This window comes from Euprymna scolopes, chromosome 4 (genome assembly GCF_053919585.1).
Source record: "Euprymna scolopes isolate OS-2025 chromosome 4, ASM5391958v1, whole genome shotgun sequence".
Taxonomy (NCBI): domain Eukaryota; kingdom Metazoa; phylum Mollusca; class Cephalopoda; order Sepiida; family Sepiolidae; genus Euprymna; species Euprymna scolopes.
This window is the reverse complement of record NC_136485.1, coordinates 6507889-6534981: the sequence shown is the minus strand read 5'-3', so window position 1 is coordinate 6534981 and position 27093 is coordinate 6507889. Positions and strand designations below refer to the sequence as shown.

Sequence of the window (27093 nt, the reverse complement as noted above, 5' to 3'; positions counted from 1 at the left end):
GTAAAGTTTTTCTGTATATCTAAAAATAACAGAATGTTTTTTTTTTTTTTTGCACCTATTTTTATAAACTTTTTGTATTTATTGACCTGTGATTTCTTTGCATTACCTTGAAATATTTTAATGCTTTCAGGTGGAGCTTCAGATCGAGGCTATAGTTCCATGACTCAGGAGGATGCAAAGACATTGTGTGGCGCTCTGGCTTCAGCTGAAAAGAATGAAACCGACAAAAGCAAAAAAGAAACCAAGTCATCTCGTTCTAACGTCCGATGGAAAACCAAGAGTAAAAGTACTGCTGATGAATTGTCAGGTATTACAAACTGATTATTGAGAAACCACATTATTTTGTTGCTTGCTGAAATGTTTTTCCTTTTGTATCAGTATTGAATTATTCGGAAGATGTTAAGGCTTGACCTTTTGGGGAGACAGTGCTATAAGTGGCAGATGATTAGTTGATTGATCTAGACATGCTTAGATATATATTAGAAATGGAAATGTAGTTACATGAAGCTGAGAAGTTAGAAAAGGTCATATTGTACTCAGATTAAATAAGGCATGTCTTGAACCCTACGAAGTTATGAGCTGAAAGAAGCAAATGTTATTCAAGGAAGTTGGAGCCATACTTAAATAATGTATATAGTTAAAATTGAATTAGTGTCATTTTGATTGAGAGTTCTGATGATTACACAGTCAGAACCACTGAGGAGATAGAACAGGCCAAAGAACATAACTAATAATGTAACAACAATATTATTATTTTAACTTTTTTTAAAATAAATTTCTTTGCTTTGAGTGTGAATGTTGTTATATTAGCATAAATATTTTAATTTCAATGTTTATTGCTTCTAATATTTAAAAATAGATTTAAATAAACAATATTTTTAAGTCAACATTATTTTCTCAGAAATATGATCAATATAAAATATTTTGTGTACTTGAATATTTTTGAAAATTCCAGAGGCTAATGAAATATTTGTTCTACTCATTTCTGACTGAAGTTTTTCTGTCTATGTTAATTTTGTCACCTTGCATGGCCATGAAAGATGGATCCCAAACACTGATCATACTGATTGTACCATTATCAGGTGGATATACGGCCGTGAACTGGAAGAAAAGATTCCATTTAAAGTGCTTCATCAGAGACTTTTGATATTAGTGAGATTTTGATTGCCTTACATGCTCAGCGTCTTAGGTGTCTTGATCATGTGTGCATACCATCTCTTGCATCAATTTCATAACATGCCTGGATACCCTGGGTACTAGGGAGAGGGATGACAATGACTTTTATCTCATTATAATAACCAGCTGTAACATAAGAACATTAGTTTTCTATTAACTATACTATTGTTAAAATTTTTTATTGGAATTTATTGTCAATTTGCGGCTTGTGATTCACTTCCTAAATTTCCTCCAAATAAACACATTCTCCAATTTAAAAAAAAAACTGCTGATGCCATTTCATTTTTAAGTATACTTTTCAAATAGACATACTAATAAATGCACCGCCTAGCATCGAATGTAAGCAAAAGTGGTAGACAATTTCCGTTCAAATCAAGCAGGGAATGACTCGTGGAAATTTAGTCACGTTATTCAAGAATTACACACATTAAATTTGTCAACTGAAATCTTTCTTTGTTTCAGTTAGTGAGAGGGGAACCTATCGCCATGCTATCCCCTAAACAAGCCAATTGTACTTATATTGAGTAGAATACTCAATATTATTATCAGCTTTTTTAATGGAGAGTAGAAAATGCATTGTGGATGCATTGTCGGCAGTTCCCCTAATTCTCGCTTCTCCTAATGTCTCTCAGTCTTTAGAATGAGTGATCTTTCTGACAAAGGGAGAAGAAAAAGCTGTATTCTAGGTCGGCAGAATTTTTGCATGAACAGTTGCCTGAGAAATTTTCTGTTTCTTTTTCTATCCTTGTAATCATGTCACTAATAAGGGTGTTGGAGGTAAAAGTTTTTCTGGGCTGACATTATCTGCCTGATAGTCAGGAATCTGAACCTTGAACTAACTATGAAAGACGCCGTCCTATCAGCAGATGCAAAGTATGGGGCTACTGTATTGCCATTTGGTAAATGAGACTTGCAGTAGCTTCTAGTGGGGCTTCCTGATGCTATATTAGTGGGTAATTGTTACGGCTTTACCTTTATGATTTACAAAAAAAAATTAATTTTTCTTCCTTACTTTCCCTTTCTGCCCTGCTTTAACCAAGTCTGTCGACCTATTCCACAAATCCTGAAACTCCATCATGAAAAGTCTCCAGAAAGACTACACGATTAAACCCCAAAGTCCAACTTTTACCATAGACTTCCACTACCTTCCACTATCATGTCTCCTTCTCTAACATCAGAAGTCTACGTTCCAACATTCCAGAGGTTAAAATTCAATTACAGGAGACCAAACAACACCTATTCTTCCTAAGCAAAGGTCCTGGATATGACCTTAAACTATATCCAATGGTGAGGTCCCACCTTGCGGGCTTTGGGGAGTGTGGAGCAACCCTTTAATTGCCATTGCTCTCAGGTCCACTCTGACCCGGAGTGGTAGTACCTGTTAGGGTCCCAATTATAGGTTAAATAGAATCTGACGTAAAAAAAAAATATACTCCATTAAAAATCGTTCCTCAAAATAACTAGATTCGGAATTAAATAACCTGAAAAAGGTTGATATGCCGTAAAACAAAAACAACCAACCAATCCTAAGCAAAACTGGTATTGGACTGACTATTTCTCTAGATGAGTTTGTAATTAAAGGATATTCTAATTTAACATCCAAATCTGATCCCTCCCACAAGATCGACATGGGCATGGAATATTTGCCTACCGTAGAGATGTGGTTGGAACATCTCCAGAGAAGACCCTAAATTGCCCTATATGTGCTTTTGGATTGCACTTGCTCACATCACTGCATTTATATTTGCCCTCTATCGCCCCCATAACAGCGGTGTTACTATCTTTAAGAGCATATCTGAGAAAATTAACCACATCCTGTCTGATCATCCTTCAGTTAACATTCACATCTGTGGAGACTTCAGTGTTCACAATGTGTAATATGTTCATTTCCGTTCTGTCCCCATTAGTATCTTCTGACAAGTCGGTTGCCTCCATTATAATAAAAACAAAATGTAATATGTCCTCCGACATAATCTCTCCATCGTACAGTATATCAATACTCTATGGTTGTCTGAGATAGCTTTCGTATATTTATATCAGATTTACCACTATGTTCCATGTTTAAAAATGTGTCCTCCATAGTATCAGACCTGATGGAATGATTAATTGTAGGTATAGACCGCTTCATACCCTCCAAAAAATTCCAGCAAAAACCTAACAGCCAGCTGTGGTTCTCTCCAAAATGCACAGAAATCACTATTTCCATTGCTTCCCAACGTAATAGATGTACTGAGACTATAGCTGCCTTCAGAACAGCCAGCAACCACTGTAAAAGAATAATAAAGAATGCCAGAGAGTTGTATACTCGGTCTGTCATATCCAAAATAGCTGAGCAGTGGCTTGGTTCCCACCAATATTGGCAAATAACAGAGTTCTGAATAGAAGTGTGTGCTTTATTCCAACCATCATCAATGAACCCAAGGTAATCTTGTCAGCATTGGACAAAGCCAAACTATTTGCAGCTAATTTTACCCTATGCGATCAGGGCCACCAACCCCCTCATATTTCCTCCTGTGTCTAAAAACACTCCATGCGACATACAAATATCTGTGTGTAATGTTGCCAAGCTAATCAAAACCTCGATTCCAGTAAAACAACTGGCCCAGATTGCATTCCTATTATAGTGCTCAAAAAGCTTCAACCAGTACTAGCTCTTATGTTTACAAAGCTGTTAAAGTGTTGTCTTAAGGAGAATTGCTTCCCAACACTCTGGAAAACCTTATCAGTTTGCCCTGTATTTAAGAATTCAGGTGATCGCTCATCTTCCTCTCAGTACAGACCAATTAGTCTCCTGTGAGTCATGAGTAAGTTGCTGGAATCTGTTGAATAGAGAAGAAGTGAACCACCTCAGCAAAAATAACCTCCTCAGTGACATGCAATATGGCTTTCATTCTGCTAGATCTACAGCAGATGTGCTAACAGTTATATAACATAGGATTAGCGAATCTCTCAACAGAGGCTTCCTTTCTAGGGCAATTACTCTTGACATATCAAAGGCCTTTGATAGAGTATGGCACAAAGGCCTACTCCACAAAATCTCCAGCTACAGTATAGCTGGAAATGTCTTTTCATTTATTAAATCATTTCTCTCTGATAGGTTCATAAGAGTACTGGTTAATGGGTAGAAATCAGAAGCTCACAGTATTAATGCTGGCGTCCCTCAGGGGTCCATCCTCGGCCTAACTGTCTTCCTGATATACATCAATAATCTCCCAAATCATATCCTAAGATCATTTGTAGACATTTATGCTGATGGCACTACCATCTATGGCAACGCTTCAAAGGCTTTAAACGACCACGTTCTCTTTGATTCTTTCTCCTCTCATCTTGATCACGTGGTGCAATGGGGAAAAACGTGACTGGTTAATTTTGATGCATCTAAAACCAAGTTTCTATCTTTCCATCATCAGTGCTCTGATTCCTGTCTGATGTCAATTGAACATCCGAAGACAACAAATATAGAAAACAAAGTTTCAAAACAATCAACTTAAAATACAAAAAAAAAAAAAAAAAAAAAATGAGCTAAAGAAGGTTGGTACGCTGGTTAAACAAACCAACAAACTCTCCTTGCTCCATACAGAAATTCAAATGTAATACAAACATTTTGCTGTTCAACTCCCCGCTTACGTTATGTCTGTATAATTCTGGTACTTATAATAAAAGCTCTTTACACTTCACTAGCAATATGTCCTGTTTTAGAGATGAACAAAAAAATATATAATAACAAGCTATGATTCTCGAAGCATAAACATATTTATAGAATTAACTTCATCAGTTATACCCGAAAAAGTTAATTTATATCATGCTTTTGTGTGGGTTTTCACACCTTAGAAAGTATCTTTATAATCTCATGTCATTTCTAATGCTATCATTTTCTTTTCAGCCGTCAGCAATCCTAGTGAGTCTCCTTCGAATGAAGGTCTCAATTCTCACTTCCGTGCTCGTGTTGGTAGCATTGTAAGAAGATCTGCAAAAAACATTTCCAGTGTCGGAAGTTTTGAATCGTTAAAAGCCAGCCTTTGTAAGTATCAATAAGTTTCAACGTTTCAAAATTTCAAAATTGCAATCCCAGAAAGAAAAAACAAAAAAAATATTTTACAGAATTTAAATTTTGTAAACTATTTTTAATTCCAAATAAATTCTAACCCATTTTATTCTCCCCGTCTCTCTTCCCATTCATGAACCCATTGTTTCAGATATTGATTTGAAGGACCTATTCTGTATTTAAAAAGGTTTTTTTTTCTTTTAGTTGGCAGTTCCGCTGGTGTTCTGATGGTGAGTGAGTCGATATTGAAGAACCACAACTTGGATACTCTTGAATTGGATGCTAAACGGAAAAGGCACAAGAGTTCGGGGGACAGCCTCCTGAAGACCCGTTCAAATAGTATGTTCTCCAACTGGACGCCACCTTCTGTGTGGAACGGATCTAATGTCCTCATGCGTTTTTCTGACCTTGTGAGCAAAGAGAAAGTCAGTGACAGTCACACCGAAGAAAAACCTGCTGAGAATTCACAGATAACCACACCCGAATTAAATATTGAAGATAGTGGTGTTGGTCTGGATGACAATAACCAGACAAGTGCGTTTGGAACTCTCTCGTCCGAAGTATTAACCGAATCCGAAGATGTGAGAGACAATGGCGAAGAGAACCAGTTGAATAGTTGTAGTCCGACAAGGAACGGTTTGTCCCACTCATCTTCGTTCAGCACTCCTGTTACGGAGAATGATCCTCTTGGTCTCTTTGATGCTGAAGCAAACAATAACAACACCGCTACCACCTCCCCCTCTTCCTCTTCCCCACCCAATCCTCTTAAACCATCCAACTCTTTTACTCGAAAGCTTTCACAGTTGACAAAAGTCGAAGCATTATCAAAAATAAGTCCAGAAAGGACTTTATTTGATATCCAAACGATACGGACTAGTAGCGTTTGTAACACTTTGCATGAAGAAAGTGTCGACGGTGATGTGGTTGTCGGTTCGAGATATGACTCTGCTGTTAACCGTAAACTTGGTGATCTGGGACGGACTAGTAGTTCACCTGATTGTCTTGCCGAGGCAAAGTCAGGTCAACAAACACCTCAAAAAAAATCAAAAATCTCTTCTACGCTATCTTTGGACGAGGCTGGTAATGTTGAGCGCCCGCAAGACATTAGGCTACGGCGTTCACACAGCTTGCGGCGTCGCACCGAAATGTTCAGCGGCGTATTAAAATCAGCTGCCAGTGTATTCAACAAGCTCAGTGAAATCAAGCAATCCATGACGCAGCAGCAGTCCGGTCAGGCAGGATCCAACTTATCGCTGAGTCCCTCGGAAGACCGAGACAGCGGCACTGGTGATGAGGACAGTTATGATGGTGGTGCTCTAAGGGGATTGAAAAAGAAGATGTCTGGTAGTCTGGATTTCCTCAGTCGAAGTGATAATCACCTTGATGAGTCATTAACAGAGGATGGTCGTCTCTCATCGCATGGTTTGTTTACAGACCTCTTTTTTAAAGTTGAACCCTAACACATCCAAGCTTATTTTTCGCCTCCTTCTTCTTCCCTTTGTGCTTTTAGTTTTTAACCATTTCTCTTTTCCTTTCGTTCCTTTTCTACACTATAAAGCCTTTTCCGTAGTCTTTTCTGCTGTTAGCCTCTGCTTCTTTCACTTGGGTACCTTTTGGCAAAATGTTTTTTTTGTGCGGAACTCTCTCTTTAAAATTCCATCTTTGATTTTTTTTTCCCTTTCCTAGTATTGTTCTTCCTAAATTTTTTCTTTGTGTGTTTCGGGAAATATCTATAGATATCATCTTATGTTATAGAATCAGGTGTTCTGTGTTCAAATCTGATTGGGTCTATTGTATTCAGTAAACGCACTTATATCTTTTAGGAAAGTTATGAATGCAAAACTTCCTCCAAGGTGTGGGTAAAATATTGATCAGTGTTCAACTAATCATATGTAATACTTTCTTTTGGCATTAAATGACCCAAAACTGTTGTGATGTAAAACAGATACAGAAACTAAATTATTTCGTTATAAACCAATAGCGATTCATGTGTTTTGCTTTTCAAGTTTCAGCGTTAAATTTCTGAAGTTTTCATTGGTTTAATCTCCACATAATCTGTTACTAATGGAGATTTGGTATCGGTCTGAAACCGAACTATACTTTTACTATCTTTTAATGCTACATTCAGAGGAGAGGGGTAGAGTGTAATATCTGCCCTGTTATGATACCATCCTCCTAAGCATTACTTCCTCCTTTAACAGATACTATAGTATGTTTGTAATATATACTAACAAAAATATGTAACCAGAGGAGACATTTTTTTTGCTAATATAATAATAATAATAACAACAATGGCTTTGTTTCTATGTTATGCAAACTGTTTTTCTGTTTGGAACACAAACTTGCCCAGATTCAACATGTGATAATGACTGAAATAAAATCTATCCTTTGCATCGAATGGGTAAAATTTATCCCTTTAATATTTCAGGGAGTTAATATTTGTTTTAAAAACATCTTTGTCAATTGTTATATCATGCTAAACATTTGAAAATATTAATAATGTTAAGGGAAAACCATGTAATCTTTCTTCTGTAATGTGAGCTTACATTTATGGCAGGCAAACAAATCAAGTTGATGATTGAGAAAATAGAGATGCAAATAAAAAGGAATTAATTATACCATTTAATTTACATGTGTCGTCCAACTTGTTTTAATATGAGGGTCATTACAAGAGTAAAGCCTCCTTTTTTCTTTTTAACTCAAAAAGTTGAAGAGCTATGAAGACGTAAGTAGTACCATTAAAATGAGCAACCTTTTGTGATCCAGAATTTATTTTTCTACATAGTCACTACCATTCCTAATGCACTGTTGCCAGGATTTCAATGGTCATCTTTGCTTTTGATGCACGTCCTTGGCAAGAGTTGCTTTCTTAGAGTCTCAAACTGTCAATATCTGCAACAGAGATATGAAACTTTCAGATCATGAATGCATCAGTTCAGTCATCATAACAATGCAATTTGCAATCTCTCTGATTCATTCAGGCAGAATAAAAAAATAGGAGGCATTACTTTTGGAACACTTCTCCCACTTTCACGTTAAAGTGTTAAAATATAATTGTATGCACTAATTGACAAAAGAACTGAAAAGAATTTAAAAGCACTCGTCTAGCTGAATCCACTGTGAAAAATTTCCCCCACTCTATGTCTGTGCCTAAATCAAAACGCGGATTCCATGAACAAAGCTTCTTTCTTAGAACTGCACACCTGTGGAACTCTGTTCCGTCTGCCTGCTTCCCACCGGACTACAACTTGGATGTCTTCAAGTCCAACGTTAACAAATTCCTAATGAACCGCCCCCTTAAAAAAAAAAAAAAAAATCATACAATTTTTATCCTTATTCTTTTTTGATTAACTTTGATTTTAAATTCAATTTTAACTTTGGTGGTAATCCTTTGAAAATTATTTCTCCACGAATGCTAACATATTCATTTTTATGGGGACAGAGAGATACACATGTAGTAGGGGTATCTGATGTTGTCCAGGTTGAGGATAAGAATCACGTGCAGCATAATAAAGATGAAGGAATAACTTCTATGAGTACATTTATTTTCAAGAGGATTTTAGATTGTCTGTCCATTGTTCACCTAAAAAATATACCCAACATAACATTATACTCTGAATAATATCTACTATCTATTTTCCAACTGTAAAAAAAATCTAACCGGTAATTTTTTTATCCTTAAGTATATTTAATTTCAAGCTGGTTTCTGCCTTTCTTTGCATAAAACTAAATCAAACAAAATATAGCCCACATTGCTCACTATTACACCTAGAAGCTATGTTTAAATATACATGCTGATTGCTTAGTTTAAGAGTTTAGCTCACACAAACATCTAAAAATGTGTATTTAAATTTATATACAAGATAAATCCTTGCTGTTTACCTTTTGAGATAAACCTAAAGCGTTTTTTTTTTGTTTTTTTTTAGACTGTAAACAAGATTATTTGTTTCAATTTTCTAATTTTTTTTTGTTAAACACATGATTTGGCTGTAATTCTTTTCATTGTTTTGACTCTTGAGTATATGTCTGTCACAGTTATATACAATTAATCAACCGAGAACCACATCACTCACTCAAACCACATCACTCTGCATAAAAACATATAAGATATCAATGGATATATATGTGAGAATCAAAACGAGGAAAAGAATATGCTGTTGTCATAACCTTAGTGATAATTTAATTGCTGAACTTCAAGTGTATCTTGTTGAATTCAAGAACTTTTTTTGTTGAACTTTGGAATTAAAAAGTTCAGAAATGACATCAGCCGAATCATTGTGGGGATAACAATCAGAACAGTAGTCCTAATAATCCAAAATATCATTCTGTTATGAGGTTAAATGGTGATAAACGAAAGGAAACACAGGATTTTTATGAAACGAACACGTATTCACATAGGTTACAGGCAAAGTGAGTTGAACAATACCATTCCTCAACGGTGGGGCGTGTGCACTCAACCTGCTTGGTCGCGTGCCAATCTCTGACTGCGGGCACCGATACTCAATACCGGAAGTGACATTACTAGAGGAAGTGATGTCATGAAATAGTCCATTAATCCCACAGAGAGGTGTCTCCAACACAATCCTCATTTCCAAAATTTAGAGGCAAAAATTTTTAAGTTCAAGTATGGTTGCCATGCATCATTTTTGGCGCTGGATGGATATGTATCCCAACACAAACTTGCTGTAAACGTGATGTTGTGGTCTCCAGAGGTATATTCTAGAGAGCTTCGCAATGTGCTTAAAAATAAAATTTTATGTCTTATTAAGGTCTTGGTCAGTCATTAAGTGGATCAATTATGCTTAAGGCATTACAGAATGAACCACGTCCAAAAGGAGAGATTTTGGTTTTTATTTTCATTTGAATCAGAAACAAAATAATACACACAACTTACATTCACAGATTTTTATTTAAAAAAAAAAAAAAGAGAGGTGTAATATTAAATATTTATTTACAAGCATAATAAAAGAAATGGTTTTATCTACAAAACTGTTTATAATAACCAAACAAAATAAATGAAAAAAAGGAATTCAACAAAGTGTAGTATCTGTTCTAATGCTGTGCGCCATCTTTTCCGTCCTCGCTCGGTGAAGGAGAAATCTTTCTAGAGTAACCAATTTTTTTGTTCCAATCCAGAGTGCCCCATGTTGTGGAGCTGTTTTTCCCTACATTAAAATCCGATTTTGTGTCTAATTTTTCCCTTGGGGGAGGCAAGTAAAAAAGAAGAAATATTACAAACAAAATAAACATTGCGGGGATGGTGTCTCTACTTACTTGCCTTCCCATGAGGGCAGAGTTGGACATAAGTTGGATTTTTAATGTAGGACAAAATTGAGATTCCCAAAATATGGGCGTTCTAGATTGAGACAAAAATTTAAATTGCCTTAGTTTAGAAGGATTTCTTCTTTACTAACCGAATGCTCAATTGTAGATTTCATCTAAAGGAATTCTTATGACATGAAGGGCACTCCCAAAATTGTGTGACACCATTTTGAAACAACATTCACTTATTTAAATGTTTCTTTTTTTGTTTAAATTTGTTTTGTTTATACATTTTATTCAATAAAAAGTTTAATTTTTTTAATTAAAATTTACTTTATATAAATCTCCAAAGTTTACAAAACAAAATGTTTTGTAAATAAAACTTTAAAAAAAATCTGCGAAGGCAAATGTGTGTATTATTTTGTTTATAATTCAGCCAGATGTAAAAGAAACCAGTGTCAAGCCAACAGTTGTTCTTTTGATTGTTGTTCATTCTAGGGTGCCTCAAGTATAATTGATCCCATTCAGCTGTCAACTCTTTTCTGATTGGCTCATCTCTCTAGTATTTTTTTTTTTTTTTTTTAATCTTTCTCATACAGCGTGATCACATTGACAAACCAGTTCCTGTTAGATCACCAAAAAGTTAAGCATTATTGAGTCTGGTCAGTACTAAAATACGTGACTATTTGGGAATACTAAATACTGTACGTGCTTTCCACTTGTTGTTTTTCCAGTTGTTCTTGACTTCTCGTTGCCACTGAAATGAAGCAGTGCCAACTCGGAAGAGGAGTGGTTAGAGATTACGCAACCCTTGCTTCGCAGTTCAGCAAGTATCATCCATCATCTCTCCAAGATGATCAAATAGTCCACGTCGTTTTGACAAATGAACATCCATGATCTTTCTTCAATGAAATCTTAATTTGATTTCCTTGCAAAAGTAATACAGGCTGTCCCCCAAAATTAACGTCATTTTAAATGCAAATATCTTGGAAATTGCTCGGCGTATCTTAATGGAACTGCACGAACTTTAGGTTGAACATCAGAAGTTTTATTAACATTTCAAAGAAAAAAAAAGATTTGTAGATTCTATGACCGATTTCATAATTTTAAAAAAATAATTTTTCACTATAAATTTTTAAAATCCAACAAACTGTACATAAAATACATCCAAGTTAATTTAAATTTTTACTTTGTAAACATGCAAAATGACTTCTTTTGAAGTGAATGGCATTTCTCAACCTGAAGAGATAAATATCAAACAATAAACATAAAATATTGACCTGTTTCTATACAAGCTGTGAAAATTTGAGATCATTTCAATGAAAATTGCCAAAATTATTGGCCTGTAAAATGATGTCAAATTTTTTGCAACACCTTGTATGTCTAAACGACGTTAATCTCTTTTCTTGAATGATGTTGTTGATGGATCTGTTTATGTTCAGCTTCTTTCTACTTTCTACATTTCTTTATTTTGCAAGCTTGCAGAGTTACTCCAAGCATCATTCTTAAATGTTTAATGGCAAATCGAATGGAACAACTGTAATCCAAACATGTTATCTTTTTCTCAACTCCATATTGGACACCCTAATATAACAATTCTTACTTGGAAAAAAAAATAACGACCATGGTGTGTACCTTGTCATGCCGCATAAAAGTACTATTATACAAAAACTATGAAGTCTACAAAGTTCATTTAATGGCATATGTACAGAAAATAGGGCTGCACAACAAAATATAATCCAAATAACATATATGACCTCTTTAATGCATAAAATCACTCAAATACAAGAACAACTTCTGAGCAAATAAACATATATATATATATATATATATATAGTTTTTAGTTCCCTTCATTCCTGTTGCAATTGTTAAGTGACCCTAAGGTAGGTGCTCAGCAGGTGACTTGGTCGTTGGGTTTGAATCTCATAACCAGCAGAAATTGTTACCCTACACTGATGATTGCGTAAGCATGAAACACTAGTGTTTATAGGTATAAATGAATAATTATTATTTAATTGTTAATATATATTTAATATATATATATATATATATATATATATATATATATATATATATATAAGCGTGCATAGATTATTTCATAATCTGTGTTTCACTTGCATTTACAATAATAAGAACCACCAATAGCATTGATATGGCCTTCCGATTTATATAATATAATAGTAAACGTTTACTTTTCCGTTTTAGTTACATAAACTCATTTTTGAATTAACCTCTTGCTATGTAACCATAAAAGTTATTCCTTAGTTCTTAGTGTGCAGAAAGGTGCAAATCCTACATATGCTCACACCAAAATGTTACAATGCCGCATTGGCTGATGTGTAAGGCAGATATTATAGATCAGCTTAGATCTGATAACCTCAGAGGAAAATTAAATTTGTATGGTATAGAGAGATGTGTGTAGAACAGGAAACTGTTGATTTGATCACGTTGAAACAAGAGATGAGAGTGCTTCAGCTGGTAAATGTAGAACAGTTGAGGTAGCAAGGTCAGTTTGAAAACCAAGGCCAAAGAAATATGGGAATGATAAGACTAGAAATAGGGATAAATAAATCCCTGGTCAGGGATAGATTAATTTGGAAGTAAATTTCTAAAAGTTATCTAATACATGCTAGCATGTGCAACGGAACTTAAACCAAATATGATGATTGTAGGCTACAATGCACTCCATGTTAACGTTTGCTCGTTTAAATGATTAAGAAATCTTCACAAAGATTTCTTAATCATTTAAACGAGTGTTAACCCTCCATACTGTTTTCACAAGTTTTTGTTGAAAACAAAATTTTGTATGGAAATTTACATTTTCTTTCCCCATCCTAATTTTTTATCATGTTTGTTTTTCAGAAATCCCTTAAGATTTTTCTTGTTTTTTATATTTCTATTTTTAAAATATGAATTTTACACATTTTGATGACAATATATGCACTGTAATCTGATTAAAGGGGTTTATTTTCAAAGAGCTTCTCATAAAAAATACGTTTAGATATTTAAAAATAGAATTGAAAATATACAATAGTGATGAAGAATCAGGATGATTTTTTTTTTTTTTTATAAGAATTCATTTTTTGGGAAGTATCTTCTCCCACAACTGAGGTAATAAGAAATTGTTTTTGTTGTTGAAAACTTCTTTGTTAAAATTTGTTAAATGCATATTTTAATGTTTTTATTTTTTAAATATTTTTTTAAAGAAATTTTTGAGATGAGGGAGGATTGATAATTTTGATTCTTATCTTGGTTGTTACATTCACATTTCAGCCAATGGAATTTCCAACCGTCTTCAAGTTCATCTTTCCAAACTTAGGAATCTTTATGTTGGACTCTTTGAATTTTGAGATTTTTATCTTTAGTTATTATTACCTGTAATAAGGATTGAACTTTCAACCTCTGCGAAACTGTCACTTAGAACTGATTGTTAATCAACACTTTTAACCATTGTGCCACAAGTTCATATATTATTGTCTTTTAGAAATTGCTTATATATAAAAAAAAAAAAAAAATTAAACATTCTGACATAAAGATTCCCAATTTTGTAAAAGTCTGCCTGAAGAGGGTCTCTGGTTATATCGACCAAAACCTTGCGAAAATAATGTCCAAGATGAGAATATGTTTCTGAATTTTTGAGATGAGGATTGATAATTTGTATTTGATTATTCAGACTACTGTTCTCATCTTAAGTGTTATTTTCATAATGTTTTGGTCGATGTAATCTCCGACCTTCTTCAGCTGTATCTTGTGAAATTTAGGAATTTACACAGAATTTCAAACAAAATCAACAAAAATAGCATCTTGTTCCATCAGCCATGACCTGTTTCTTAAGTAATTTGTTATTGCATTCTTAATTGTATTTTTTTGATTCATTGGACTACTGTTCTAATCTTGATTATGATTTTCAAAATGTTTCGGTTGATGTTACCTCCGACCTTCTTTAGGTGTATCTTGTCGAACTCGAGAATTTCGACGAAAACGTTGTGAAAATGACACTCAAGATGAGAACAATAGTCTGATGAATCCAAATAATATGAATAACCAAACCTCATCTCAAAAATTCAGAAATGCATTCTTAGTAACGCCTGCTCTGAGGATTGAACCTTGAACCCCCAAAAGAGTGACACTTACAACTGATTTTCACTTAGTACTTTATCCACAAGTAGGTCAGAGGTTACATTGGCTGCAACATCGTGTGAATAACATTCCAGATAAGAACAATAAAACAATTGATGAGAATCGTACTTTGAATAATCTGAATACACATAAAAAAATGATTTAAAAGACTTTTTGTTCAATTTTTTAATGTGTCTCTTTCACATCAGATGTAGGCTGTAAATTGACCATGATGACACAAAGTAGTCACTTTCTTCATGATACTCTATCGTCTATGTTGATTTTGATGTGTCATTGCTTAAGGTCATCTTTGAATCATTCTTTTTTTTTGCTTACCCTCATTTGAGATTTGTCTACATCTGTTTATCGAACCAGAAATTCTTATATATTGAAAAGAATTATTTCAAATAATTTATCTTTTTTATAATGTCATGTAAATACATCTTTTGGGAGGTGGTGGTGGTGGTGGTCTAGTGGTTAATGACGGACTGACGACTTGTATGTCCCAAGTTCGAATCCAGTTCGTTCCACAAAATTCGCTTTCACTTACGATGTTGGCAACCTTCACATAGTTCCCCCTGTGTTCCCCAATTTCTTTCTAGAAAGAATTTTGATGAGAAAGATATCTGGGAAACCAATGCCAATCATAGCATCTTCGGGTTCATACAATATGATGATGATGATATCTTTGAAACTTTCTGATAATCTTTTTAATCCAATTGTTTTTAATTTACAAAAAAACTTTGGTTAAATAACAACTAATTACAATATTCAATTAAATATAATTTAAAATGTTTAAATTTTTCAAAATTGTTTAATTTAGAAAGTTTTGAAAATTAGTTGATTACAATAAACATAACAGCATTATTTATAATATGTTTAATATAATCAACCATAATGATATGTTTAATATAATCAACCATAAGTTAAACTAAATTTTCTCAGTTAATACTTTTAAAATTGTTTATTTTTGTCAAACTTGACATCATCGACCAACATTGAAATAAAGAATTGCTTTATTGCAAGTTATCATCTGCATGAAATGATAACGTAAAGGAAAATTTAAGATGATTATCACGAATTAACAGTTGTTGCAATTTTTACTTTTAAGAAATGAAATTTCTTTTTCTCTAGTTTTTCTCAAGAATTTCTGGAATTTTTGTTCAAAACAATCTTCACAAGTATTTTGAATATAGATTACATTTTAAATTAAATTTACAAGACAAACTATTTTTATAAAAATGAAAATATGATCTCCTAAAATAAAGTTTAACAAGTACTACATTTTGTTGCATTAAAAAAAATGATTAAAAACTGACCTAATTTTACTTATAATGACCTTTGTATGCTATGACTCATACTTTGTGATATTTAGTTATTAAACTTTGTTAATAGTAAAGATTGTGGTTCTCCTGCACACATAAAATATTGAACAGTGGAACTGCAGAGTTTGTCTCCTGTTGGTTGCCTAGCACCACTTTCATTAGAGATGTTAGCAAACTTGACATGGTCTCTTCTGTAAGTAGGTAATTATAATGGGGAAACCAGCTGCTGGTCTTGTACTAGGCACATTTCAGACACGTCTGATTTGCTGACAAAAATCTTTTTAGAAATATTTTTCCTTGCCTATGTTAGCCTAAAAGTACATGGCTTTTTTTAATATTAATATAGTTTGAAAACATTAAGTAAAATTGCTTTAGAATCTATGCAAATCGTCCAAATACTCATTTCATGTCATTTTTTTTTTTTAAACTGCATTCACACATATCTCTAGTTTGTGGTTATAAATGGATGTCATCAGATGATACTCAACTATCTTGGGATTTCAATCCATAATCGCATGATGTTCAATTTTATTTTATTAAATCCCACAAGCTTTAAATAAAACTTTAATTAAAATTCTAATCAGATTAAATTAATATTGAATTTAATTCTTTAAAATTTTTTTATTTGTAAACATGCGAAAAAAAAATGTCATCTATTGTGAATGGTTTCTGACAAAATGTTTTTGGAGATTACACGAATGACAAGTAGGAATTGATATTGAAACATGTATCAAATGTTCTGTCGTCTTCTTTAATTTGTGTTTGTCATTTTTCTATGTGATCTTTTCACATTTTATAATTTTCTTTAAATTGTATCTTTAACCAATAACTAGCTCTAAACCTATTTCCACAACCTCCCTCCTCCCCTGGTAGAATGTTGTGCATGCAGTACTGGAAATGTCTTTTTTTTCTGATCAATGTCATAATTCCCTTTTTTTAAAATTTTTATTGTTCAATTTTTAGTTGGATACTATTTTGTAAGTTATGAAATAGAACAGGACACAAAAACAAAATGTTTTGCTGCTAAAAAAAGCAACAACAATCTGACTTGCATTCGTCTCATTAAATTTCAGTGAATATTTTTAGCAAAATGATTTTTTTTAATAAAACATTTTTGGTAGTTTTTTTTATCAAATCATAGCAAATTGATAGGTGTCGCCACCTGTTGCCAAAACTGTAAAATCCTCACTTGTTCAAGATTCATTGATTATGTTCATGTTGAATCAACCAAACTATGGCTGCCACATATGGTCAAAATTATTGACAAAAAAAAATATACCTAAGTTTTAAAATCATGTATCGATTCATATTAACATTTTTATCTAAAGAAAATCTAAAATTTCTGGAAAAAAAGAAAACGAGGAAAATAATGTAACCTGTTGAGTCATCCATCAAACTTGATTTGTTTGAATTGGGGGTAAAAAGTGAGTTTGTGGTTGAATAAAAAAAAACATTAAAAATCCAAAATTAATCTTTTCATTTGCTATATCTCCCTCTTTTTCTTTCTGGCCATGGGTTAAATAGTATTAATTCTAGTGGTGATATTTCATATTGTTCATAATGGTTTTATATAAAGTCTTCTGTTTTATCATCATGAATTGCATCTTCCACTTGGTGCAGATTGTGAACCTACGTGACTTATTTTTCATCATTCCTTCCAATCCAGGGCAAGTTGGTTGATGGATGCCCAACTGTTGAGAGATGTTACATCAAAAACATTTTTTCTCCATCTTCACCTTTGCTTTCCTCTGCCTCTTTTGTGTTCTAACATACCTTTAAAGAATAACTCTGACAGACTAGTGATTGATTGTTTGACATGCCCCCAAAAGTTTAAGGGTTTTATTTTTGATTTTATCAAATAGAGGAGGTAATAAAGTAGTTTGATAGAGGGTGGATATTTTTTTTGATCAGGCAATGTCCTGTAATGTGATTACGTGATTTTGAAACAGCTCAATTCAATTGGCTAGTGAATTAGTCCATGGGATACAATGAAGGCCATATAAAACTACTGGGAGAACATACATTATATAAACTTTTACTTTAATAGTTATCGGCACCTTTTTTGATTTTAAAATGTTGCTGAGTTTTTGGAAATCCTCCCAATCCAACCTGTTTTATAGTTAGTTTTATTACCTTTTACAATTAGTGAACAGATAGTGGTGAAAGTGAAAAGAGCTGTATAAACTGAGGGGGAGAGTAAGAGATGGGAGACTTGGTGAGTAATTAAGATGTATTTTTTTTAAAAACATAACTCTATCTCAAAACCAAGGAATAATTTAACATTTTGTATGATTAAAATGTACAGAAAAAAAAAACAGTCAAATAAACGTTGTTCAACTCAGCATTAGTATAAATCAATAAAAAATTTAAAAAATTAAGGAAAATTAATCTTAAATAAACATTGTTTTTATGTTAACATGAATTCAAACATTTCACCCTATTTTTTTTTTTAAATTAGCACAAATAAGAATGTTAGGCATTAAAATGGATATAGTTCCAGTGCATTTTAACATTCTTTTAATAACGATCATATAATTAAAATAGTTAAACCATTAACTGATTAAAATAAAGATATCTTTCACTTAAATTTATAATTAGAAATAATATTCCAGCAATCACTGTCAAATATGTCAATTTCAACCAACTCCCTTTTTAAGGTTTATAATTGCCCTTTTTTTATGTGTAAATGCATGTAAATTGCAGAAATATTTTTTGCAAAAACTATTTTATTGCACACGAAATAATTTTAATTAAAAATGAGAAGCTAAACTGACTTAAATTGACGAGGGAAAATGAATATCCAGCATCCAGTTTTTGTGACAGAATATTTTGATTTGATTGATTTTCCTCTGCGAACAGACGCCACACTTGACGATTTGAAAATCACCCCTTCTCAGGTACATGCTATTATAAAAAACCTAGACACCTCTAAAGCATGTGGACCAGATCTCATCCCGGCTGTGCTATTAAAAAAATGCTCTGCCGAGGTTGCTCCAGTTCTGTCCAAACTTTACAATAAATGCCTTAACGAATCTTGTTTTCCCGACTGCTGGAAAACCGCCTCTGTGGTACCAGTCTTCAAGAATTCTGGTGAAAGAACTGACCCACTAAATTATCGCCCCATTAGCCTCCTCCCGCTTTTCGCCAAAATATTTGAGTCCTTAGTTAATCAAGTCCTAGTCCAGCACCTAACAGCTGCTAAACTCCTGACTGACAAACAATATGGATTCAGGCAAGCCCGTTCAACAGCAGATATCTTAACTGTAGTTTCTGAACGTATATACCGTTCATTGGATAAAACAGGGGAGGGTAGAGCGGTGGCCCTTGATATATCTAAGGCTTTTGACAGGGTATGGCACGATGGTCTTCTAAGGAAAATTAGATCATATGGAATCACTGGAAGAATTCATAACGTAATTAAATCCTTCTTAAGTCATAGAAAAATCAAAGTTGTCCTCGACGGACGTACATCCAAACAATATGACATAAATGCGGGAGTGCCTCAGGGGTCTATCCTTGGACCTCTATTGTTCCTGATATTCATAAACGACCTCCCTGATAATATTGTTTCGGAGATGGGTATATTTGCCGATGACACCACTCTCTATAACAGATATGAGGGGAAAACAAATGAACACATATCCAAGAAAATGGCAGAAACACTAGAGGATGACCTCCAATCCGTAGTGGAATGGGGACAAAAATGGTTGGTCTCATTCAATGCTGCTAAGACTAAGCTTGTTTCCTTCAATAACTACAAGAAACCTTCTCTACCACCAATAGCAATGGCCAAGAACACATTGCCTGAAAGTACTTCTTTTAAACTCCTCGGCCTAACGTTTACAGGGAATATGAACTGGAATAGATACATTGAGAGCATTGCCAAGGCTGCTGCAAGGAAGGTTGGCTCCCTCTACCGTGCTAGAAAACTACTTACGCCTGCCAGTATCCTATACCTCTATAAGGCCACCATTCGCCCATGTATGGAGTACTGTTGTCACATCTGGGCTGGTGCATCTGCTGCTTGTCTCTCGCTCCTGGACAGGGTTCAAAAGAGAGTCGCCAACCTGATAGGTCCTGAACTGTCATCTAGGCTTCAACCTCTGTCCCATCGACGAGATGTTGCATCCCTCTGCCTGTTCTACAAATACTTTAATGGTGAATGCTCTGACGAACTGCAAACACTTGTACCTCCCCAACATAACTACCCCCGACAAACCCGACAAGCTACTAAGTCTCATCCCTTTACAGTGGAGATCCCTAGGTGCAAGAAAGCCTTTTACTTCAATAGTTTCTTCCCCAGAACTGTGGGTCTTTGGAACTCCCTTCCGGGATTCTGCTTTCCCAACTGCACTGATATGCAGAAGTTCAAGTGTAATGTTAACAAACATCTTTCTACTCTTCTCCCTTCATAATGACCCCGCTAATTAATTCCCTAATAGTAGCCCCCTGCTTCAAAGTGGCATTGTGCCTTGTTTGGGGTGAAAATTGAATAAAAAAAAAAAAAAAAAAAAAAGTACCATGATCGGTTCTGTATTTTTGGCTCTGGCAATTTTTATTGCACAGAAAATGTTGTATGGAGAATTCTGTGGAAACTGATGATGTCATCGGTTTATATAGAATTGCTGTTTGAATTTATTCTCACTGAAAAAAGATGATTTGAGTAGATTCTGGATTTGAGCTATTTGTTTTTTGAGTGTTGGGTGAGGTTTATCCTTAAAACTCAGCAAATTTGATACAACCTCTCAAGATAAAATATTAAAATACATAAGCGAAAGAAAAAAAAATTTTCTTGGAGAATTTTTATTCTTCAACCCATAAATATGAATACAATCGGTCGGCAGATTAGAGTTCAATCGTTTTTTACTCAAGTTATACCAAAGATTAAAAAATGATACTTGATAACTTCTTGCTCAGCATTATAAGTGAATTCAGGGAAAAGGGTGGCATCCTCCCCTACATTTTGATAAAATTAAGTTAATGAAAGTGGATCCATTTAGTTTTATTTAGGATACTTTTCAATCCTCCAAGAAAACATTCCTATACTAACGAGTGATAATGCAATAATTGTAGGGGAGAATGGATTGCAGCAAATGACGTTGAAGGGATTAACTATCGATCAACAAATAACTTTAATGATCAAAAATAAACAAAATTAAAATTTTTTGTTGTTGTCACACCTACATAGCAATGTAAAATGTGTTTGCTTTGAGTTAAAGCTTTTCAAATGTTGATCTAATTCATATGAAATAAAGGCGCTTCTATATTATACAAATTAAAAAAATATTGAATTTCAAGTGAAATAAATGGTGCCTATGTAATTGTCAGGTTTCAAATAGTAACACATCCAAAAATTATGAAAACCAATAAGATAGAAAAACTTTATCGAAAGCAGTTTTTCATTAATAATTATTTTTCTACCTTATCGTTTTCTGTAATTTTGGAATATGTTACTATTTGCGACATGACAATTACATACCATTTGTGTTACTTGAAATTCAATATTTTTTTCATTTGTATAATATTAAAGCATCGAATAAATGTTCCTTTATAACTCCTACCCTGACCCTCCCCTCAAAAAACGTCTTTTTTTTTTTTTTAAATAATTTGGAAAATTTAATTCTTGATATTGATACTCCAATTGATATTTGTGTTCTATCATTTTTAGAATTTGTTGATTTTAATACGAATAATTATTTTATTTTATAGACTTTTTACTCGTAACATGCCATGTTGCAAGCATCACCTTAAATAACAGGTGTACAAAATGAGAAAATCTAAAAAAAAAAAAAAAATTTGAATGAAAATTTCATTTTCTTATCTTTAAATATTGAAATTCTGATTTGAATTTCTAAAGTCAAATATTTTCCCAAATTTTGGAAAGCTTGGAAAAGTGTTGAAAAAATTGGTTCATCAGCCAAATAGACACCATAGTTTTGTGTGGTTCTAATTTATACAGGCCAAAAGATGGCTGACATAACATTATTATAAAAAAAAAGAAAAAAAAAAGAAGAAAACATCACCTAAAATAAAACTAACAGTTTTTGTTGTCAAACTTAGCCCAAAATTTAAAAACTTTATTATTGGTATATCTACACTAATAATTGTTTATTTTCTTTCCAATTTTTTTTTTTTGTTATTGTCGTGACAGGGTTTCTAAATATAACGATCGTTACACCGTTGATGAAACTATTTTACTGTTTTTACAATAGATTCCCTTTTTTTTTTCTTATTTTCTTGCTTTGTAGGTGCTCGGCTAAAACTTTTACTGTAGCAAACGCTTTGATTCACTTTCTGGAGATTTCACATGCACACTGCAGAATGTCGGCTTTTGTTGGCATTGCACTATTATCACGTAGATGGTTGGTTGGATAAACGAAACAAGTCATTGATATTACATTGTCAACCTTTTCTGACTGGAACAAAATGATTTCAGGAATGCTGCTTCTGTTTTTTGTTCCTAATTGAATGTGGGACTATAAGGAGTAGAATCAGTACCTTGTCAAATTCTTCGATTGTAAAAACAAATGAGTGATTCCCCTTGCTGATTTTTAATTATCAGTCTTTATTAAAAAAAGTTTCCATGTGATCAGTTGTCATTTAAAAATAAAACAAATTTTCTTTGATTAACATTCAACATATTTTTGTGAAAAGTTTATAAAGTTTACTTCTAAAATTCAAATTTTCTTATTGATTTTATATAAAGAATTTTTTTCAATTGTTATCGTTGTAGTATGTTGTCGCTCTAGTATGATGCTACAGTTTATTTTGAATTATGTAGTCCTGCACAGACGACCAGGAATATAGAAATATTTCAATAATGGCCAAAAAATCAAAATCAGCAAGAGAATAACTCGTTTTTATTGACAAACTAGCAGGGAGAACCGATGTTGCCTGGGATTTTATGAGGATCAATGAATGTTCCACCCTTCCATATGTTATTGTCATCGAAATCGGTAAGGTCACCCATTTTTCAATCAAATCAATTGCCTGCTCTAGTTGAGGACCCACTGCTTTGCACCGGGACGAAGCTTCACATGCCTTTCCACAATATAGTGTAGTTTACATTGCACTGTAGAGAACGTACTGTTGATTTTATTAAATTATTTTTATATATAGGGGCTTGAATTAAAGTTTAAAACATGTCAAGTATCATGGTTCAGTTGTGCTCTAAACAGAAATATTCATTTCGAATATGCCCCTGTCATATCAAAGTACCTACTGTTGATTTTATATGGCAGACCTCTCTGCTTGTTTGGTAATAAAACTCCTCAAATGCACTTGTGATGTTAGGCTGCTTAAGGCGTTAACTTTAGTCAAAATTGCCTGTTCCTTCTTTCATTGGATTTTTTCGATCATCAATACTTATCGAAGACATTCCCATACAAAACCTATTTAAGAACATTGCCAGGCACATGAAGTAAATTGGTGTGAAATTTAAAATATCGGCCCAGCCATTTAGGAGTTCATAGAGAACACACACACATATACTTTATATAATAGTAGAGATATAAATAGAGTTGTCTCCCTTACAACAAAAATTTTGTCTATTTTTAAAAACTAAAATGACTTCATTCCATCCTGGGCAACACTGGTTTATTATAAAATTTTAATAGAATTTCCTTTGATTGAACACTCAGGACTAAAGTATCAAATTTATTATGTAATAATGAAATCTATGATTAACAATTTTTGGAATACATGTATAAAAAATGTTGTTTGCTGACATTTTAATACCCCCTCCCTCCCTCACTATCTACTCTACAAAAAATATTCTTGCCAGTCAAACTTGGGCATTCGGTTTTGAGTTATATTTGCTATTTTAAGATGTGGTTCTACATAATGTTTGTTTTATTTTTATGAGAGCGGGTATCTAATAATTTCTCTGTTTCTTTTTCATGTTCACTTTGCTCTATTTTTCAGATTCTGTATCCTCTCCCACTTTCACGAAGCAATATATTCAAATGAAAGAACTTTCTGACAGTTCAACTAAAAGTACTTCTGCTGACAGTTATCTCAGCTGTGGTTTTGATTTGCTTGAGAAAATGGGAGAATGTGCTTTAGAAGTCGAGATGAGCAGTTGTTGCCGTTGTTCGAATTGCCACTGCCTACTTTATGATGAAGAAATCATGGCTGGATGGTCAGCGGATGATTCTAATCTGAATACAAGGTTTGTTCACTTTTTTCATCTCATATCCCACACATCCAAGAATGGCAACATGCTCACCCCATTCCAACACTCTGAAATACACCTTTCTCAGCTTTACTTTAGGTTCTTCTCTAAAATTCTTCCTATATTAAAAAACAAAAATAAAGAAAAATTTGTATGATGTTATGTATCTGAGATGAAATGATATCATATTCCAAAAATTATGTAAGTTGTTTTATTTTTATAAAAATCAATTGATTTGATTTCTCAATTTCCATAAGCACCTGAAATCATTTCATCCATCACATTTTTATTTGCTTATTAAGAGCGAAGTATTAATTCAACACATTCATAAAAGAAAAAGATGCACCACCCTGTACAAAATAGAACAATAGAATAGAAAGTAGATATCAGCCAAACTTTTGTCTGAGTGAAGCCTGAATGAATCTGATCAGTTAACTAAAACTAAACACCATATAGATATATAAAAACACATAAAAATAAATTCCATGCATTTTATCCTGATGATTCCTTACAATGATGAAACACAGAAGATTCTGTATAGTTTAATTGCAATATATTTTCATAATTTGATGTATATATATTATGTATCTATTTTCAGTATTTCCTTATAGTGCCTAATGTGTGAATAGAACTAGGTAGTGAGTTTTAGAAAATATAGCAACTAAGCTACATAGAATTTGCCACATTTCATTTGTAATACCCTGACAACTCATGAGGATAAAATGTAGAAAATTCTGTGTAGCTTAATTGCCGTATATATTTTAAAAACTTGCTACATATATGCACACGCACATACTGATTGGTCTTGATAATAAAGTGGAGGATGAAATATAAGCATTGATAAAATCAATTTCAGCAAAACGTAACTCATCCTCATTGTTCTCCTCCTCCTCCTCCTCCTCCTCCTCCTCCTCCTCCTCCTCCTCAAGTGCTAGTGTCATGGATTTTCTAACATTACCTCTTGCCAACTTGGTTTATCCTCCATCTCATCAGATAGGTTTTCATAGGTGCATCATCATGTGTCTTCTGCAGATTACATGACCTAAGTTCTGTACAATCTCTCCACAAAATAACAACTTTGTGTTTGGCGTGCGCAAGTGACCATTACGATTTCATAATTTACAGCATGGAACAGATTATCTTGTTCTTTTCTTTCTAATCAAAACTCAAATCTCAGGAAGTTGTTTTTTTTTTTTAGTGTGCTGCATATTATAGAAATAAATCGAATTTCAGATAATCAGTACTAAAAATTAACATCTTGCTAAAATAAACCTAAAACACAATCTGATTGTGGTCATAATGTCAACAACCTTACAGATTCTGTCTTAACAATAGTGGACTTTAATAAAGATAATAAATTGCGATAGAGCAAAAAAACTAATAAACCTAATAAATGGTGAGAGAGCAAGAAATAAAAAAACTTAATTGTGAGAAAGCAAGAACCTAATAAATTGTGAGAAAGCAAAGAACCTAATAAATTGTGAGAAAGCAAAGAACCTAATGAATTGTGAGAAAGCAAGAACCTAATAAATTGTGAGAAAGCAAAGGACCTAATAAATTGTGAGAAAGCAAAGGACCTAATAAATTGTGAGAAAGCAAAGGACCTAATAAATTGTGAGAAAGCAAAGGACCTAATAAATTGTGAGAAAGCAAAGGACCTAATAAATTGTGAGAAAGCAAGAACCTAATAAATTGTGAGAAAGCAAAGAACCTAATAAATTGTGAGAAAGCAAAGGACCTAATAAATTGTGAGAAAGCAAAGAACCTAATAAATTGTGAGAAAGCAAAGGACCTAATAAATTGTGAGAAAGCAAAGGACCTAATAAATTATGAGAAAGCAAAGGACCTAATAAATTGTGAGAAAGCAAAGGACCTAATAAATTGTGAGAAAGCAAAGAACCTAATGAATTGTGAGAAAGCAAGAACCTAATAAATTGTGAGAAAGCAAAGGACCTAATAAATTGTGAGAAAGCAAAGGACCTAATAAATTGTGAGAAAGCAAAGGACCTAATAAATTGTGAGAAAGCAAAGGACCTAATAGATTGTGAGAAAGCAAAGGACCTAATAAATTGTGAGAAAGCAAAGGACCTAATAAATTGTGAGAAAGCAAAGGACCTAATAAATTGTGAGAAAGCAAAGGACCTAATAAATTGTGAGAAAGCAAAGGACCTAATAAATTGTGAGAAAGCAAAGGACCTAATAAATTGTGAGAAAGCAAAGGACCTAATAAATTGTGAGAAAGCAAAGGACCTAATAAATTGTGAGAAAGCAAAGGACCTAATAAATTGTGAGAAAGCAAAGGACCTAATAAATTGTGAGAAAGCAAAGGACCTAATAAATTGTGAGAAAGCAAAGGACCTAATAAATTGTGAGAAAGCAAAGGACCTAATAAATTGGGAGAAAGCAAAGGACCTAATAAATTGGGAGAAAGCAAAGGACCTAATAACTTGTGAGAGCACAAAAAATTAATAAACCTAATAAATCTAAGAGAGCAAGAACCTAATAAATTGTGAGAGAGCAAGAAAATTTTTTTAATAAATTGTGTGAGAGCAAAGAAACTAATAAACCAAAGACGATAATATTTTATACTAATCAGTCATATAAATGCAACAATAGGAATAAAAGACGCTATAACAATATATTGATAGAAAATGATTTCGAGAAATATAGTAACAGAAATCTTCATGAAGATAATACAGATTGATAATAGAAGTAGATAAAAGCAATGAAATACACATTTCTCATTTTGTCATTTTGATCAAAGTGTAGTATCTGGTCTGTTACATTTTTTTTTTTTTGTGGCTATTTAAAAATAATTCTGACAAAGTATTCATAAGAAAAAGTGTCAGTAGGAAGAAAAGTATTGATGACAAAGAAATTAGACTGACTTTATGTATTAGAGTAGATAGAAAAATGGTAATCTGAGCTTAGTGTTAGTTAAATATATTATTAAACCTTAGTTTGAAAGAACTATTTGGTTTCGTTAAATCAAT

General features: G+C 33.1%; 1 protein-coding gene across 2 annotated transcripts in view; it reads left to right on the top strand.

The window, feature by feature from the left end:
• LOC145266602 (C-myc promoter-binding protein-like) overlaps positions 1 to 27093 on the top strand; it is a 183429-nt gene that overhangs the window by 141387 nt on the left and 14949 nt on the right. Inside the window, exons 24-27 of one of the 2 annotated variants that reach the window (XM_080122489.1) lie at positions 131 to 307; positions 5060 to 5197; positions 5426 to 6643; positions 23851 to 24097. In XM_080122489.1, the coding sequence (XP_079978615.1) occupies positions 131 to 307; positions 5060 to 5197; positions 5426 to 6643; positions 23851 to 24097 (1780 nt within the window). The remainder of the gene's footprint in view (positions 1 to 130; positions 308 to 5059; positions 5198 to 5425; positions 6644 to 23850; positions 24098 to 27093) is intronic. The other variant, XM_080122499.1, reaches the window with a different exon arrangement.